Raw genomic sequence first — 19,188 nt, 5'->3', positions numbered from 1 at the left:
GGCAGGAGACTGAAATTCTTGTTCTCTCTGCTCAGGCCTGAGAAAGAGCAGGAAGCAGTGTTGCTGAGTGCTGACAGCGCTAGCTGTCCTGCCTCTGAGCCCTGATCTCTGCTCTGAGACACTGCTGTGTGCAGAGGGCCGTCTGGGGTCAGGCCACAGGCTGAGATCACAGTCCTTGAGTTCCATGCTTGCCCCCTTGTCCTGAAACACCCCACATGCACCCCCATCACCCCACGGGTCCCGGGGTAGGGGACCTATGTTCCCTGACACAGGCATGCAGCATGCATGTGCCCCTCGAAACCTGCTGGGCCCTGGAGTGCACCTCTTTGTGACCAGACCCCCTTTCCTCAGGTGACACGGCCGTGTTTAAGGACGGCATGTACTGGATCCGGGGCCGAACATCCGTAGACATCATTAAGAGCGGTGGCTACAAGATCAGCGCCCTGGAGGTGGAGCGGCTCCTGCTGACACACCCCAGCATCACCGGTACGTGGCACCCAGCCCCATGGCAGGGACTTCCCACGGTGAGCTGGGTCCAGACCCGGCTGTCTTGGAAACATTCTGAACATGCTTCCATGTGTATTTCATTGTAGATAGAGCCAGACCAGGTTACTTACCCTTGGGGCACAGTTAGGGACCTCCCCACCCCTGGCACGTCCATACGCCCTGCCTCTGCGCCATGGCTAGCGTCCAGGCCTGAGCAGGTTGCACTGGTCTGCACAGCCCATATGCTCAGGAGCCCTGGCTTGCTCAGGAGAGCTGTGGTGGGGGGTGGTCCTCGTGCTGCCCCCATGCACTGGTGGTTGCTGGTCCGGGAAATGTGGGTACTGCCCAGACCTGCTCCTACCTCAGGTCACAGGCTGTGAGGACCATGGGGATGGCAGAGGCTCCCCGACAGGACCCATTTGTTATCATCCCCAGCCCTCCTACCAGTGATCCTGCCCTAGGGCAGTGCAGGGGGGTGGAGGGCAGAGATGGGAAAGCCAGCCCCCACTCTGGGCTCCACCCAAAACACAGTGTCCCCTACATGACCCCCATGTTGACCCCATGCTTCCCAGCTGGCAGCAGTCAACATAGCATTTCTTCTGTTCACAGATGTAGCTGTGATTGGAGTTCCAGACATGACATGGGGCCAACGGGTCACCGCAGTGGTGACCCTGCAAGAGGGACACTCGCTGTCCCACAGAGAGCTCAAAGAGTGGGCAAGGTAGGGGCAGGCACGGGATGGACTGTCCCGGGGTCGAGGGCGGGGTGGGCAGCGGGGTCCTGAGTCTTGCAGGGACGGCAGGGGAGCCAGGAAGGCCAGATGACATGTTACATTCCTGAGGCTGCAGGGAAGCTCCGTGATGGTAGCTGGCGAGCTGTAGTGAGCGGTACGTCCCCTCCCAACCCTCTCCTGGGCAGACCACCCACCCACCTGTGCTGAACAAGACAAGGATTTGCATGTAGCCTGGGGTGCTGGGGCCACAGCTCTGCATTCCATGGGCTCACTTTCACCTTACTGTAGACCGTCTCCAGAGCTTCGTGCCATGTGCCATGGCTCTGGGGCTTTCTCTGCATGCTGACACTCACAGGCCCCCTCCCCTATGCCTGCAGCACCCTGCAGTCTGTCCCACCAAAGGCCAATGGGATAGGCAGCAAGAAGAGCAGTAGCGCCGAGTTCAGAAAGGAAGCTTGTCATGATACCCCCAGTCTTTATTTCGAACCTGAGAAGTTTCTCCTTCCTCTGCCCTCTCCCTGCACCCCCTTCCTTCCCAACTTGCCTCCCACTCCTCAGCGCTAGAGATATTTTTGGCTCGTCCAACATGATTTCACAACAGCAGGAGCCCTTGTTTCATGAGGGGACAGCACAGCTGGGCGATTTACTTCCCCTGGATTTACAGAATCATGCTTACAGCGAGCTGTTTAACAAAGGAGAAGCTTCTAGTCGCCCTCTGCCAAGCTCTCCACCAGAGAGGGTCAGGTCCAGTGTCAGGGTAACCCATGGCTGTCCCCAGCCAGAAGCCCCCATACCCCATGTTCACACTTACCCCCTTCGGTGCATGCACACCTGTCTGGCTTGTGGCCATGGCCACTGTGTGTGCTTGGGGTGGGGGGGCCGCCCCCCGGGAGGTCAGGGCAGACAGTCTATCCACCATCTCCAGGACTGTCCCTCAGTGAGGCCGGCATCCAGGCCTCTGTGTCCTCAAGCCCTGCAGTCACTAGGCGGTGACGTGGAGGCCACTTAGCCTGTGGAGAGCAGGTCCAATGTGGCTCCACCTCTCCCAATGTGGCTCTTGAGGAAGATGCAGTCTCTCTCTAGGTCATGTCCACAGCCATTTAGGGGTCTTTTTAGAGGTTCCTTTAAATAACATTTTCCTCTGTGCTCCCGTTTTTTTTCTTTGTGGAGATTCCATGCTCCATCTCTACCCTCCAGGAAGGGCCTGACCCTTCTTTCCTGTTCTGTGCCCCAAGCTGGAGTCGGGGGTTCAGGCTGCACATCCCCTTGCAAGGGTGAGCATGGCCTGGAGTGGGGTCTGGGACCACCTGCTACCACTTCCATCCCCCCAGATTCCAAGTCAGAAAGGGATGTGGGATTTCCACACCTGGAAGGAATCTAGGCTCTGTGATCTTGAACCACAAGTAATGTCTGATGAGACCATGAAGGAGTGGTGGGCACCCTGCTTTGCGCCTGCCACACCTTCTCCCTGGAGAACATGTCCGTGGTCCTCATGCATGTGTCCCTGGGGAAGCCTGCTGTTCACAAATAACTCCAGTCTGCCTTGATGCGCGTCTCATTTCCTGTTGAACCCGTTGCTAAGCTGTGGCCCTTTGCACAAGTCCAGGGGTGGCCCATGTTCCCAGGAAGAGCCCTCAGTCCCCAGGGGTGAAGGCCTGCTGTCCTCAGAAATGCCAGGCCCACAGGTGCCCTTCAGAACACTTCCACGTCATTTCCTAGCTTTTATGGCTTTCGTTCCTTTTTTTTTTTTTAAAGACTTTATTTATCTATTCGTGAGAGACACAAAGAGAGAGAGAGAGGCAGAGACAGGCAGAGGGAGAAGCAGGCTCCATGCAGGGAGCCCAACGCGGGACTCGATCCCGGGTCTCCAGGATCACACCCCAGGCTGAAGGTGGCACCAAACCGCTAAGCCACTGGGGCCACTCTCATTCCTTTCTTCTAAAGTGGCTGCTACGTTAGGGTTCATAAGGCCCGGCTCTATCGCCCCCTCCCATGACGTCCTTCCCCCCCTTCATGCACCAGCAGCACTTCTGCCGCTCTGGCTCTGCACCCTACTACTATTGATGCTCCAACAGACTCAGCTGCAAAAGGCCAACTGTTGAGCAGAAGCCCCGCTGAGAACAGTCGACCCTCATGTGTGTTGTATGTTGTGTTGTGTATAGCATGTACCGTGTCCTCACGGCACATAAGCTGCAGAAGGAGGAAGAAAATCACAAGAGGGACAAAACACATTTTCAGTTCTCTTCTCTATTGAAAAATCCACATATGAGTGGATTCATGCAACTCAAGCCAGTGTTGTTCAAGGGTCAGCTGTGTTTCTGTTCAAGCGTTGTCTCTGGGAGAGGATTTAGTCACCAGGAAATGCCATGTGTGTCCCAGCCTGGCCCCCAGGCCCAAGGGCCTCAGCAGCTGCCTGGGGACTTGGCAGCGTCTCTGTCTGAAAACACCTTTAATGTGGCCTTCATTCCCGAGTTCTGTCTGTGGATTGACGGGAACCCATGCCCCACAGCCTGCTCACCTGGCCATCCATCATGGGGATCGCTGTGCCTCGGGTGGCACCCAGAACTGCCTCTGCCCTCCCTCTCTGGGCCCTGGCCCCAGCTGGATGCTGGGCCACCAACAGGGAAGACAGAGAAGCAGGCGTGGGGAGAGCCGCCCTAACTGGAGTACCCAGGTTTGGGCAGTGGGGCTGGGGCGCGGGAAGGGCTATGTTCTGTGATGGGGCTGCAGGGGTGCGGCCTGCCATGCTGCGAGAGTCACTCGGACAGTCCTGGTAGCTTGTTGCAGCAAAGTCCAGCCAGCTGCATGTGTCCTCTGGGCCCTTGTGGACAGCTGCCAGGACCATAGGTGGGGCACCCTCTCAGGCATGAGCCCACACCTGCACCCCAAACTCCCCGCTGGCCTGCAGCTGGTGCATTCAGCACGAACCACCCCAAGGTAACCATGCATCACTGGGGTATTGGTGATACTTGGCACCTGTGAGCACTTGGACCCTGCCCACAAAGTCAATTATCATGTGTTATTCACGAGCACCCAGCTGCTAAGGCTGAGATTTGGGGCTTCTCTGCTACCACACATCATGAGCTCACCATGATACCTCCCCAGTGGCTGAGACCCCCACTGCCTGGCAGCATCTTGTGCTTTCCTTACCTTGGGGCATGTGGCCCCCATGTGCAGCTGTTGGAAGGCAAGGAGTAGATGGCTGAGACGGGGTCTCAGGAGAGAACCGGTGCCCGCAGCCGAAGGAGTAGTTTCTCAGAGTAGAGCCTGGAGGTGACAAGATCCCACCACGTGGCCACTCACAGGAGAATGCACCGTGTAATGGGGGGACCCTCCTGAGAGTACAGGATGCAGGGCAGCTGAGACCAACAGGCCAGTCCCTCCCACTGCTCATCCCAAGGCTCTGCAGGAAGGATAGCACCAGTCCACAAGGCCACAGCACCCAGGGGTCTGCAGGCATCCACTGGCCCTGCCCACCTGCCTGCTCCACCCATGTGGCCAAGGCCTGCTGTCATGACAGCCAGCTGAGAGTGGGGCCTGCTCTTCCCGGCTCTGGGAGGCCTGGCCCCAAGGAGGGCTCGTCCTCTGCCCACATCCTCTCCGTGTTAGCATTCTGCAGCAGAGATGCCCTCCTGGGGCAGGCACGGGTATGGTTGGGCTTCGGGGCCCCATGGGACATCTGCCCCCCTTGCCAGGCTGCCTGTCCCATGGTATGCCTGCCACTCAGACCCTACTTGTCTCTGCAGGGGCTTCCTGGCCCCATATGCTGTGCCTTCGGAGCTCCTGCTGGTGGATGAGATCCCGCGGAACCAGATGGGGAAGATCAACAAGAGAGATCTCCTCCGGCAGTTCTATCCGAGCAACCAGGGTGACCTGAGACCAGGCGCCAGTGAGCCGGATTCCCCTTTACCTAGAGCCCCCTAACCCAGACAGAAGCAAGATCACAGTACTCTGCCCAAGGCTGCTGGGGAGTGGCACTCACAGCACAGCTGCAGTCGAGCTTTTCCAGAATGTTCTGTACCCAGAACATGTGTCTAAAAAGAGCAGCAAAACCAAGTGGGGGGGCCACTGGTCCTGGGCAGGGGGAGGTGACCATAGAAAGGCCATAGACGCCGGCATGACCGCCCCCCACCCCTACGCCATGCAGCCTAACTCTCCTCCCAGCCTCCCAGGGGCCAGGTTTGCTCCGGTGATCAGCCCACGCTCCTGCCTGAGGCTGGGGCACACACAGTGGTCACCACCTACTGAGCAGGCTGGCTACCCAAGGCCAGCTCAGCTGCCTGCCTGCCATCCAGCTCTTCTCAGGGGGACGGCCGTTGGCATCACATCCAACACTGCGTGACCAGGCTTCTGGCTGTCCGAGGTCTTCCCTTGTGGTGACTAGGGAGCCACATGCCACTGGAGACACTCCAATCGAGCACTGCAAGTCTTCACTGAGTCTCACTGGTTTCCACTGTATCTCATACTACTGGACATTTTGATTTCTGAAAAAGTTTATGTAATTATTTGGTCTATGCTATGATCTGTATGAAATACTTTCAAAAAATAATCGTCCTCAACTGACAAGACCACAGAAGGATGTTGACTTGTCTTTGGAATGCACGCGTCTAAGAACACCAAGTGCTCTGCCCCACTTGCTGTGTCAATGTGACCAAGCGTCCTGAGGCTTCCAGAAGGTTCCCCCTTGGCTGGAATGGCCTCCCACACACACAAACATGTGTGCCTGCTTCCTGAGGGCACGGCCTTGGCTGGACAACACCCCCATCCTGCACTCCAATCCCAGTCAGAAGTCCTCAGTGCTGAGCCCTCGGGGTCAGGACAGATGCCCCTGTCTCTTGGGTGGGGGTGGGGTGTGAGTCCCTACAAGGGATTGGACTCTCCAGGTGTATCCATGGGCAGAGCCACTTGCCACCCGCCCCCCGCCCCCCGCTGCCCCTGCAGCCCAGGGCAGGGGCCAGGCGCCCCTGAGGGAGGGGGTGGTGCCAGCACTCCAGGCCAGCTGAGGCAGGACGACCCCAGGAGTCAGGTCCTGGTGCACTAAGCCTGACATTCCTGCCTGGGGAAGGGTGTAGGAGACAGGCTCTGCTCCGCTTCGGGAGGTTAACATCTCCGTGTAAAACAGAGCAGTGCCTGACGGATGGAAGCAAACCCCACGTGGGAGACACGCACCCCTGCCCTGCAACACGCCCCGGCCCCTGGCTGAGCAGCCAGATCGTAAAGTCCTCCAAGAACTGCTGGAACCAGCTTATGCTCAAAAACTCCCACTCCTTTTCTGTTGAGTTTCTACATGAAAATGTTCTTGGGCGGCCCAGGTGGCTCAGCGGTTTAGCGCCGCCTTCAGCCCAGGGCATGATCCTGGAGACCCGGGATCGAGTCCCACGTCAGGCTCCCTGCGTGGAGCCTGCTTCTCCCTCTGCTTGTGTCTCTGCCTCTCTCTGCGTCTCTCATGAATAAATAAATAAATTTTAAAAACAATAAAAAATAAAAATGTTCTTGAAGAAGATTCAAGCACTATATTATAAACAATAAATTTGGAAACTGTGGCTCCAGTTCTTAAAGCAGCCATGGCCTGTGTGTGACCTCGCCACTGGGGCCCTCGCCCTGGCCCCCCAGGTGACTGTGCTGTCCCCTGCCCACTTCTCCCTGCTGCCCCTTCCCTTCCTGGGCCTGTCTGTGCCTCCCCTGCCCTGGGCCGCTGGACACTTGGCTTGCATCTCCCATCCTGTGTCCTCAGCAGCTGCAGTGGGGCCCGTCTTTCTACTTGAGGACTCTGCTTCTCTGGTCAGTTGCTCAGGGTCACCTTCATCATTGTGGTCCTGTGTGCATTGCCGTGGCTGCTCGGTGGCCCTTCTGGAACCTCCAGAGCCCAAGCAGCACACTGGGATCCCTGCGCCCGACCCTAGTGTGCCCTCTGGGCCCATGTTCCCCACCCCAGCCTGTGGCCTGCAGGGCACAGCGTATACTCCTTTAAAACATGACCAATAAGTAAATTCTGGGCTCACCAAATAGATCAGCATCAGATTATCACACCCACATCTGTGACACATCCACATACATGGGGACATGTCTCTGGGGAAGACCTGGACATTAGTAAAACTGGTAGATGGACGGCCACAGTGTGGGACAACTGCCTGGGACCCTCTGCCATGAGGTTGGGGGGTTTGCACCCCCTGAGTAGGAGCGAGAGGAGGGCAGCAGCCCCACTCAGATCCCCACTGTGTGCAGCAAACCTGACTGGCTGTGTTCCTGGAGCCAGGCTCGCAGACGGACTCCCGGGGGTGTGCCCAGCCTGTCATGCAGCCTGGCAAGCTGTGGCCATGTGCTGAGCGGCTGTCCAGAGTCCCAGGAAGAGGGAGAGCAGGTGAAAACCACACTGTGGCTGAGGGGGGCGGTCAGATACACAACAAACTGAGTGGGGCCGTGTGACAAAGGGCACGGGCAGTGGTCGGGGCAGGAGGGCCAGGCAGTGTTCTCAGGAGCAGCCTGAGATGTGCTTTGGCAGCAGGGGTAGGAGGCCGGTACAGCGTGTGCCAAGGAGAGGGGTTTTGGCTCGGTCTCTGCAGGCCAGAAGGTCACCTCAGTCCTGGCCACACCCTGGAGCTGCAGCAGCAGGACTGTCCCTGGGGAGCCAGAGCCAGAGGGACCAGGTGACACTGGATTGGCTGGTGCTGGCCTGGACGATGAGAGGTGGGGGCCACAGAGGCTTCTAGAAGCCAGGAAAGATGGGGAAAGATTCTCCCCTGGAGATTCCAGGAGGGACTGGCCCTGTGACAGCAAGATGTTAGCACATGAGGCCCCGGCTGGACTTCCTACCCCTGGCCTGAGAGGACCAGCCTGTGTCCGCCCCCAACCCCGTCTCCTCTCCACTGGCGTTCTAAGAGGAAGAAAGGGGCCACTAGAGGTGCTCTAGAACCCCGTCCGGGAGCCTCTGCATTCTCCTCTCACAGCCAGCATCCTGAGAACTTGGCCCCCTTCACACCCTTCGCCGTGACCATGAGAGATACATGGAAGTGGGTCTGGCATGGGAATAGAGGGGTGTGGGGCAGAGGTCTCCAGGCGGCGTGTGGAGGGCTGGCTCATCCTTGCAGATGCCATCACTCAGCCGGGGCAGGAGACCCCAATTTAATCCTTGCCAACACCTCCCAGCAACCTTGCTTTCCTTTCCCTCCTCCAGTTCCTGAATTGGGGACATTTCCATGGTTTGGAAAGCAGTGGGGTGGGTGGCCAGGGCCTAAGGACCCACCCTGCGTGCCTCTCAGAGCCTGTTTCATCAGGAAGACAAGGACAAGGGCACCCACACCTGGGGACAGAGGATTTGGTGGAAATCACATTCCTGAGGGTCCCTCCCTGTGCCTGGCCCAGGTCATGGGCGTGGAAGCCCCTACATGGCCCTCAACCCCTAACAGGTGGATCTTCCAGACCCTCCATTCAGGGGCCCCAGAACCTGGGTGTGCAGGAACAGGGCTCGGGATGGTGGGGAGCCTGGGGGCCCAAGCTGCATGGGAGGGGTAGAGCAGGTGGTTCCATCCCTATGTTTGTGCTGGTGCATAGCGTTTGCTGCGGGTGTGTGCAATGTGCACACGTGCGTGTAAGGGGCTGAGCACAAGCGTGTGTGGGGCTGGTCGTCTGTGAATGTGTACATACAGGGAACTGTATCTGTGGGCTTGCATGTCCACTTCTGGGTGTGACCTGCCTGTGTGAGGACTGCACGCCCCTCCACGTGGTGGCCCTGGCCCTCTGCGGCCCTCCAAGCGGGAGCCAGTCCCACCCAGGCAGCGTCTCTCGTCATCGGCTTGCAGGGCACGTCGTCCGCTAACAGTCGGTCGCAGACGCACAGCCATTCAATTACTCTGTAGCGGCTACAGGCCATTAAGCCATCGGTCGGCTTCATTCCAGGTTGCCAGCCCTCTCCCCCACCAGCTCGCTGTCGAACCACTAAAACAGCAATACAACAAGCAGCCGCATCCCTGGTGCCCCCGTGATGTTCCCGTTGGCACCTGCCTCAGTGGGGAAGAGCCGCTGCTTAGAAAGAAGATGATGTCAGGCTGCAGCAGCCGATGGACTGCCTCCTGCACACACGCAAGTACACACTGCATGTGTGTGAATGGACAGATGTACACGCCTGAGCACATACACATAGACATGGTCTGGACCCTGAAGTCCCCTGCGAGGTGTCGGCTGCCTCTGGGCCTCCGGCGGCCAATGAGGGCCAGAGCAGGATCCGGGGTAGCTCCAAGATGTGCTGGGAGCCAGCCGCAGGGGGCACGTGGACCCCAGCTTCTCCCACCCCAGATTGTGAGTCTCCCACGGAACGGGCCCATGCTCTGTCCATCCAGCTCAGCGGGTCTGGGCCTCATGCAGGACTGGCCTCCTGTCCTGTTCAAGAAGTGACAACAGCAGTCCCAGCGTCCCCATCACAGGAGCTGCCGTGTGGGTTCAGAGCTGCCCCAGATCTGCCATGTGCACCCACCTGAGCTCCACGTTGCCACACACAGGCCCGCCCACTCCCGTGTGTCACCTTCGTGGACGGCATCGTCATCAGCACGCCTCTCTTCCTGAAAAGGCTGTGCCGTGGACACTGCCTCCAGCAGACGAGACACCATATCTCTCCTCCATGCAACATGGACGGACAGACATCATCTTTGCCGCAGTGCTGGGTATTGCGTGTGAAGCAGGAGCTCTGTGTGCTCTCCCCTAGTTCGTTCTGAGGAGGAATATTTTGGATACATTTCCCAGCCATTTGAGGTTTTGTTCTGTGAATTCCCTGTTCAGGTTCTCTGCCCATTTTCTATTTGGTTGGTAATTTTCTGGATTATGCATTGGTTATGTGGCTTGCCTTTTATTTTGTTTAATGGTATCAATTAATATGAAGAATTTTTAAATTTTCATGTGTTCAAATGCATTCATCTTATGATTTGTGTGTTGTTTTTTTTTTTTTTTTTGTCTAAAAAGTCCTTTCCTGTCCCTAAGTTCTTAAATACATCTTCGCATATATTTGTCTAAAAGCTATAAAGTGGGGCAGCCTGGGTGGCTCAGTGGTTTAGTGCTGCCTCCAGCCCAGGGCCTGATCCTGGAGACCCGGGATTGGGTCCCACGTCGGGCTCCCTGCATGGAGCCTGCTTCTCCCTCTGCCTGTGTCTCTGTCTCTCATGAATAAATAAAATCTTAATAATAATAATAATTAATAAATAAAAGCTATAAAGCTTTGCTTTGCTGGCGTAAGCCCTTAGTTCCTTGGGAATTTATCTTCAGGCGTGGTGTGAAAGGCCCTGATGTTTCCTGGGTGGAGGGGCTGGTGTTTCCACCTGTCCCCTGAGCTGTGTGTGGCTTCTGCCCAGCCTCACACCCAGGTGCCCGGCCTCATGCCCAGGGGTGCCGGCCTCATGCCCAGGTGTGCTGCACACCCAGGTATCCCAGCCTTACCCCCAGGTGCCTGGCCTCATGCCCAGGTGTGTTGTGCCCAGGCGTGCCATGCCACTCTGTCGTTAGGACAAGGCTCTGCTCCCATGTCCTTCTGCACAGTGTCTTGGCTGTTCTTGACCCTCTGCTCTTCCATCTGAATTTTAAGAGCAGCTTCAAGTCGCTTTTTTAAAAAACCTTATTGCAAGGGCGCCTGGGTGGCTCCGTCAGTGAAGCATCCGACTCTTGATTTCAGTGCAGGTCATGATCTCAGGGTCCATATCAGGCTCCGAGCTCAGCAGGAGTCTGCCAGAGATTTGCTGCCTCTCTGCCCCCCACTCGTGCGTGCATGTGTGTGTGCGTGCGCTCTTGCGTTCTCTCTCAAATAAATAAAACCTTATTGGAGCTGATGGAATTTACAAGTTAATTTGGTGACATTTGACATCTTCACAAAACCGCGCCCTCTGGTCCACAGACACGGCCTGGCTCTGCGTGCATATAGTCCTCTTAGTAGTACTTGTGCCCGTCTCCAGAGACAGTCGGTCACTGATCCTCCTTTGGTTTTGCCGGAATCCTGCTCCATGATTTCATCAGTCCCTGAAACGGTGTGTGTATTGGGTTTCCACCCGGAGCATCGCCCGGTTCTTTGTGCGTTCCTTCTGTGGGCCATCAGCACCTGCCCGCTAGCAAGTCCCGTCTCGTCCTTTGCCTCCCCGCGCCTCCTCTCATGGCCCTGCCGAGACATGCAGTGAAATGAAAACCAGGAAGGGTGGGGGTGCCCCAGAGCCACTGTCCAGCTCCGCGGGTGCCTGGCACAGATCAGCTCACATACAGCTGAGAAGCTCTGGGCACAGGCATGAAAGTTCATTGAGAGCTTTCTTCTCTGTTAAACGGTCCATCCCTCCCATCTTCGGCTGTTCCCATGGACCTACTGACGGCGTTCTGACACAAAGTGCTGCAGTGTCCCTGGGACGACCCCGTGTGGACACGTGTGCGGAGGGGGGCAGGGGCCCAAGGCAGTGTCTGAGTCATGTGAGTATTGAGCACTAGGATTTCTTATCTACAATTCCAAAACCCAAAAGCTTTGAAAATCAAAGTTGCTTATTTTGTTTTTTGTTTTTTTAAAAGATTTTTTTATTTATTCATTCATGAGAGAGAGAGATAGAGAGGCAGAGACACAGGCAGAGGGAGAAGCAGGCATCATACAGAGAGCCTGATGTGGGACTCGATCCAGGGTCTCCAGGATCATGCCCTGGGCTGCAGGCGGCGCCAAACCGCTGCGCCACCGGGGCTGCCCATTTTGTTTGTTTTTATGTTAGTGGTAAACTGATTTGGCAGATGCTGTATCTAAACATCCGTGGCCTCTCCCAAATTCACACGTTGAACCAGACCTCCCAGCATGATGGTATCAGAAGGCAGGGCCGTGGGAGGTGGTGAGGTCATGAGGTGGAGCCTCACGGTGGGACTCATGCCCTTAAAGCAGACCCCAAGGAGCACCCTGGCCGCTCCCACCTCGTGGAGACACCCTGTGAGCCAGAAGCTCTCACCAGACACGGAATGTGCTGGAGTACCTTGGACTCCCAGCCTCCGGACCTGAGAGCAATCGGTTTGTTGTTGCTTCCTTGCAGCTGCCCAAATGGACAGGTCTTTCTGGACCTCACTGGTTGCTTGCTGCCACCCAAGACCCAAATGGAGCAGTGTGTGATGTGGCACGTGTGCCTTTCAAACATCCAAAAAATTGTGAATCCTAACACATTTCTTACCCAGGGCTTTGCATGCAGGACTTAGGCCTGCATTTGATTTAGGATTTTGAAGGGTGGTAAAAATGGCTCGAGACCTGCTGGGCCTGTGGTTTTTTCCGGCACAGGGTTGGGGGCGTCTTTATCACTGATTTCATCTCCTTAATGATTACTGGTTTGTCCACAGTTGTTACTTCTTCAAGAATCCAGGTGATTCCCTGCATCTTCTGTGAGAACATGCCTGCTGTCCAGCTTTCAGATTGATTGGCGTGATGTCCACTGTCTTCTCTGACACTTAAACCTTGTTCTGATGGTGCCAGTCCTGCCCTGTCCCTCACCATGCACCTCCTTGGTTGACATTGCTGGAGTTTGTCTGTTTAGCTTTTCCTTCTGTTTGCTCATCTTGGTTTCTTTTGCATTACCTTCCACCATTACCTTCCTCTCCTGCCTCCTGACACCTTCCCCTGGCAGCTTGGGCCCTGACTGGTGCCATCAGGCTTGTTCTGGTAAATACATCCCAGTGCTTAGGTGCCGCTCGATTGCCATCACGCTTTGCTATATGGCGCTTCTGGTTCCAAACTGTGGTCATACCTACTTTCATTTAATCTCTTATTCCACGCTTCTCAGGAGCACCTGTCAGCCCACCACGTTCCTACTGCTTGCCTGTCATCCCGAGTGCACAGGCCTGTGGCCGCAGGTCCTAGAAACCCAAGGCGCTTTTTGCGTCCCCTAAGCAGCCAGGTTTGTTTCAGAGCCCACTGATTGAACACGTGACACTGTGGTCACCTTGGGGTCACCTTGAAGTCACCCTCATCCCCCAGGAAGCGTCCCTTTGAAATCTCTGCATGGTGGGCTTGAGCATCTCTCCTTTCTGTGTCTCAACACTATGTTCTTTGGCCCATCTGTTTATGATTATTATATATTTTTGGTGAATTGTTAGCGTTTCAATCTCTATTCATGTTTTTTCCTTAAGTTTTCTTTTTCTGAGAAATCTTGCTCTTCTCTTGTGGGGCGCATGTGTTCAGACCGTGCATCCTGGTGCCATTTCTTCACGTGTAGTTTGGGATGAGTCTACTGTGAGCAGCAGAGCTCACATCTGTAACTACGGTGGATAATCCATTGCTTAGTTACTGAATTTACTCCATTTATTGTGATGGTTCGTGTACTTGGACTTATTTCTGCAATCTTAGTTTGTATTTTATGCCCACCACCTTACATATTTTTGGTTTGTTTTGCCTTCTTCTTTGTTTTATTAATGACCTTCCGTACTTTTTCTTCTTTGCTTATTTGGACATTATAAATTAAATTTCTGGGGTGCCTGGCTGGCTCAGTCGGTGGAGCGTGCCACTCTTGATCTCGGGGTTGTGAGTCCAAGCCCCATGTTGGGTGTGGAGATGACTTTAAAAAAATAATAAATATATATTGAATTTCTGTTGAGTACCCTTAATATTTTTAAATGCACACAATAACACTCTTAGTTACAGCTCTTTTTCCAAATAAGTTGATGGTTATACAGTATGTGGACACTGCGGCCAGATGCGAACTTCCACCCTGGCCCGTACGATTCTGATAGGCTTCTCTAGAGTTTCAGTCTTGTTTTAGAAACAAAAATTAATAGTCTTTGTTTTTACAGTCAGTGGATAAACTTAGTGACATTTTCTCAATTTCTTGGCTCAGTGGATTTCCTTGTAGTAAAGGATGCTCTGTGGTTGTTGTCTTTGTAAGCATCTCTTGAGTGGCCAACTCGCTTAGCCTTCGCATATCTGAGTCTGTTTTGTCCTCACTTTTAAACGACGGGCTACCTGGGTACAAGGAGCCACCTCTCTGCACGTCTGCTCCTGCCTCCTTTGGCCTTCATGTCTTCCAAGTTCACGGGCCTTTTTTCCTGGTGCTGTTAAGGTTTTCTCTGTCCTTGACATAACAGTGTACGTACACAATGAACACCACCAGCGAGGGTGAGCCTCGCTCAGATAGGCAGCGCTGGTTTGTACGTCCTCCCCGTTGCCTGAGAGCTCTCTGGACAACGAGCATGCTCCTCTCTGGGTAGAGACCTACATGGAGTACCCTTGGCCTTGGCCCTGACCCACTCAGCTCACCTGCTCAAGCCCACTTCCATGCGAAAGCAGCCCAGCCAGACCTTTGGGACCCTAGCTGACATGCCCAGAGCCCAGCAGAGACCTCGGTCTCTCCATACCCCTTAGTTCGGTTTCTCTTGGAGCAGCTAGTGGGACAGGCTCTCCAGAGAGTTCTGAATCTTGCTTCTTTCAACAGCCACAGATGTGGGCCACCATCTGGGACTGCATTCCAGGCAGGAACAGAACCACTGGCCAGGGGCCGGCCAGTATCTGTCCTCCAGGTGAAGACGTGTCTGCCAACAGGCCATCCACCCACACTATGCCATCAAAGGGAAGAGCCACGCAGGAGGCTCAGACAGGCATTTCTGCCAAGGCCTAATCCTGAATCTGTGGATGTCCCCTCCCGTATGCACCTGGAGCCACAGTATGTCTGTCAGATGCCATTATTCGTTAAACTTCAGATTAACTGGGTATGGTATGGTGCTGCCCCATGAAGCCTCACTCAGGGGGACAAGGTGCTGGACGCTGGCTGGCCACATGCATCCTTGGCTGAGGAGGGCAAGACACTGGCAATGGGGCACAGGTGGTGCCCTGAAATGAAATTGGGGCCTCTCTGTACCCGAAGAAGGTGCCAGGTACCCAGTTCAGAAACCCAAGGGCTTGGGCAGGGACAGGATCAGAGCAGCATCCAAAGGGGTCAAAGGACTTGAGAGGGCAGCTGCCTGACAGGAGGTACAAGCTAGCTCAGATATGCTGAGTATGGGAGCTGGGGTGGAGGAGTCTGGAATGTTCTGGGGATTCCGGCTCAGCAGCCTGAATTAGGGTACAGGGGGAGGAAGCAGGGTGGTGCACACGCTCAGCGTGAACTGACAGCACTGGGCCTGGACGTCCACCAGAGAGGAGGTGGGGGGCGGGGTCCCTACAGAGATTCATACATGCTCCCAACATTTGGGAGAAAGCAGGGAGCGGCCGGACCAAGGAGAATGTCTGAACCATGCTGATTCTCTCCCAGGAGGCAAGGAGGCCGTTCACCGGTGTTGCCCAGTGTGGCCTGGGCACCTTGCTTGGCAGCCTGCAATCCTGGGTGCACCGGGTGGCTTCTGGGCCGTGTGCCAGTTCTTGCACCAACCTGGCACCCCTGCCCCGGGTCCATCTGTGTGGAGAAGGGCCGTGGGCCTGTCACAGGGTGGGACACACAGCAGGTCCCACAGCGACCCCGCCTGTCGGCAACACCCTGCTGACAAAGGCTGCACTGCCTGGAAGAGCCGCCAGCACCAGCGGCCCCAGCATGACCGGTGAAATATGCCAGCAGACTGCAGGGATCCTGTTACGGCAGTGGATTTCGTCAGAATGATCGTTAACGTGATTTATACAGTTGTTTGGGATTCTCTACTCCCACATTTGTCACCAGTCCACTTGATATTGATCTGAGGACAGTGGTGGCAGTGCTGGCTGAGTCGAGTGGGCGGGGGGGGGGGGGGTGGAGAGGTGCTGACGGCGCGGACTACCCACCCCAACCCTCTCCCACTCGGAATGAGGCGCTGCCAACGCACAGCTTTGCTGGCAGCTTCTCTGGGCCACATGGAAAGAAGGGTGAGACAGATGAGGGCACGGGGGCCTTGGGCATGGCGTCCCCTCCTCCCAGGTTGGGAAGGACCAGCCACTAGGTGGCCTCCTTTGCCTGGAGCCCATCCGTCCAGCTTCTTCCAGGCCTGACACTCTCCAGCCCGGGGCCATGCACCCAGGGTGTGGGAGTGTGACCCAGCTGCACTCCAGGACCTGGAGAACTGGCCTGTGTCACAGCCAGGACACAGACTCACTGGGGCCGTGCTGAAGAAAGGGGGCTTCATCTCAGGCTCCATAGGACCCCAAAGGGGTGCACCCTCTTGCCCCTTCTTGAGGATGCTCCATCTGTGTCTGCTTGCTGCCAGCGCCCACTGGGCACAGACCACCAGCCAGGCCAGCCGGGACTGCACATGTGGTACATGTGCCCCAAGAGCCGTCTCATACCACCCCGGCACCCCACACCTGCTTCACCAGTTGTTTCTGGCTCCTGCTTTCCACCCCTTCCTGCCCAGCTCAGCGGGCAGCTGCCCACACCATCCCTGTCCTAGGTCCTCAGCACCCTGAAACTGAAGGAGCAGGATGGGGGCACCTACACACCTGTCCTAGGGTCTTGGGGTGCATGGGTCCCCCCGGCCTGTCTTCTGAGAGTTTTTACTGGAGTGAGTTCTTCCATCAAAACCGACCTTCTGCAGACAGCTTACAAATTCCTGTAAAACACGACCACGTGCGCCCGGTGACCTATTCTCTGGCCTGCCCTCCACTTAGCCCTGCGTGTGCCCCATCAGTATGACCAAGGTGTTCCCGCAAACTCCAGGTTCCTGAGCACTCCCAGGCTGACCTCAGGATCTTGGGGCTCTGATGGGGGTGACCTAGCTCAGCCAACAAGAGTGCCCCTTGGCAGAGGCTGTGACCCAGAGCCCTTGCTGACCGGGCCACCCCCAGGGCATCCAGGCTGCTGCCAACACCAGGGCAAACTCTCAGGCAAGCTGCTCCCGGCCCAGCCAGGGGTGGACATGGGCAGGAATCTGTGCTGACTCCAAGGCCAGCGTCCCCTCATCCCTCCTGGGAGAGCAAGAAGTCGAGGAGTCTATGCCGCTGTCCCTCTGTCCTGGGAAGAGTGAGGGGATGCAGCGTCCCCGTGGGGCTCCATTCCCAGAGAAGCCTGAGGATGGGACAGGTACGTCTGAGCTGACCATTACCCCTACCCCCGCCCCGCCCCTAAGTGCAGAGCTGGGACACCTGGGCCAGAATTGGGAGGACCAGCCCGGCTCTCCTGCCCCCTCTGCCCAGGCTTCCCTAGAGCCACACTGCCCCCTGCTGGTGCCCTCATGTTTGGCAGGAGCTCCTAGGACACCCTGCCTCCCTCACCAGATGACCTGGCCCCCTCCCAGGCCCCTGGGGTTAATTATCACCTAGGGGACCCAGGAATGCAGCCCCAGTGGGTCCGGAGCCCCTCCCTGGTTGGACCCCAGGTGACCGTATCAGCTGCAGGGCAGGTGGCCACTGGGCAAGACAGGACCCCAGCCCCAGCAGCTGGGGGCTTGGGGCTCAGGCACAGCTCTGGAGGGAGGCCAGGATGCAGAACCAGTGGGGCACCCCAGGCCCCCACCCAGTCCGTCTCCTGTCTGCTGCCTGAGACACTCTGCCTCAATGTTTGAGCATCTGAGACTTTAAAACAGTTTGGGAATGGCTACTCAGTGTGTGTTTGGGGACCCTCACTGGGCTGAACAGACAAGCCCCCGCCAAACCTGATGGCCTCACCGGCACCGCATCCTGTGGCCGCCAGAGGGCAAGCACGGCCCGGGCCGGGGCATGACATCATGTGTCCCCAGGCCAGCCCAGCCTGCCCGCCCCCAGGCACCCCACCCCCACCCCATCTGTCCCCTCCGACACCCGCAACCCTCCAAGGGATGGAAAGCCCCCGCAGGACCCCAAGGCCCCATCCAGGCCACAGGGGCCCCCCATACTCTACACCTACCGGCCAGCATTTGTCGGGCTCCCTAGAGCACCCCCCTGAAGCTGTTTCACAACCTTAGGATTTGGTTCTTTCTGACGCCCCTGGGACAGCAGCCCCCCAGGACTTTCTCCACGCTAAAGCCCAAGAGCCTGGAGTGTGGGAACTGAAGGGCCCTCTACCGAGCCCCTTTCCTGACCTCCAGGTCAGGCCCATCACTGAAGGGTTGGCCTGAGCGTCCGCCAGACTCCCTGTTCTTGTCTGTTCTTGGTACATGTGCCCCAAGAGCCGTCTCATACCACCCCGGCACCCCACACCTGCTTCACCAGTTGTTTCTGGCTCCTGCCTAGAGATCAGCCATGCAGGGGTGAGAAGGGTGCTGTCATCCTATGCAGCTGCCCCTGGGCATCTCCACATGGATGACCACAGGCATCCCAGGGGATGTCCATGAGCAAGCTGCCCTCTGCCCAGGCCAACAGCTGGTATCAGGTCCCCTACAGACCTCTGGCCTCCGTGTCCATCCCCACTGGGCAGGTTCCCCTCCAGGCAGCCCCAGGAGCTGTGTTCAGGCTGCAGGCGGTGTGGACATGGCAGGGGTCCCATGCAGGAAGCAAAGCAGACGCTCAGTGAATACCAGCTGGCGCTGGCAAGTCACTCAGCCCCCGTGCACCTGGCCTATCAACGTCCTACCCCTAGCACACCTAGCAACTGGGATATGAGGTCAGGCGTCAGAGATTGGCTCCACAGAGTGTTCTACTCCTGGTCACAGAACAGAAAACCAAAGGCATGGGGTTGGCCGCCAGAGGCGGGGGAGGCACCCCCACATTGGCCTGGGGGAGTGTGAGCTGTGGAGCTGCATGGGGGGCGGAGGGTGGAGTCTGCCAGAGGCTACAGGGGTGGGGAGAGCGACCCAGAGTTGAGGTCAGAGCCACACAGCTGGGGTGCAGAAGACAGACTCCAGGGGCCCAGATACCCCCAGCCCGTGGGAAAACGAGAACGCTCCTCTGGAGGGGCCAGTCTCCCTTTGGCCTAGAGCGGACCAGCCCTGGATGAGAACTCCACGCTTGAGGAACCCAATGCCCTCCCTTGGACACTTGGGGAAACCGAGAGTGCTACAGAAAGCCCTGAGCTAGGACTGGAACCCAGGAGGAGGGTAGCCCCTCCCTGCCCCTGCAGGAAGGCTTCTTCACAGCCTGGGGACCACACCTCTTCCCAGCAGCCCTCCCCTGTATCTGG

At 56.8% G+C, this 19,188-nt stretch overlaps 1 protein-coding gene across 4 annotated transcripts in view; it reads left to right on the top strand.

The window, feature by feature from the left end:
* ACSF3 (acyl-CoA synthetase family member 3) overlaps positions 1-5,792 on the top strand; it is a 49,768-nt gene extending 43,976 nt beyond the window's left edge. For all 4 annotated transcript variants that reach the window (XM_038538038.1, XM_038538040.1, XM_038538039.1 and 1 more), the window contains exons 8-10: positions 352-486; positions 1,096-1,207; positions 4,966-5,792. In XM_038538038.1, coding sequence (XP_038393966.1) covers positions 352-486; positions 1,096-1,207; positions 4,966-5,143 — 425 coding nt within the window. In that variant the 3' untranslated portion in view covers positions 5,144-5,792. The remainder of the gene's footprint in view (positions 1-351; positions 487-1,095; positions 1,208-4,965) is intronic.
* Positions 5,793-19,188: the final 13,396 nt, after the last annotated feature.

This window comes from Canis lupus, chromosome 5, assembly GCF_011100685.1.
Source record: "Canis lupus familiaris isolate Mischka breed German Shepherd chromosome 5, alternate assembly UU_Cfam_GSD_1.0, whole genome shotgun sequence".
NCBI classification, from domain to species: Eukaryota; Metazoa; Chordata; class Mammalia; order Carnivora; family Canidae; genus Canis; species Canis lupus.
The sequence above is the reverse complement of the archived record's forward strand: the minus strand, read 5'-3'. Positions and strand labels throughout refer to the sequence as shown.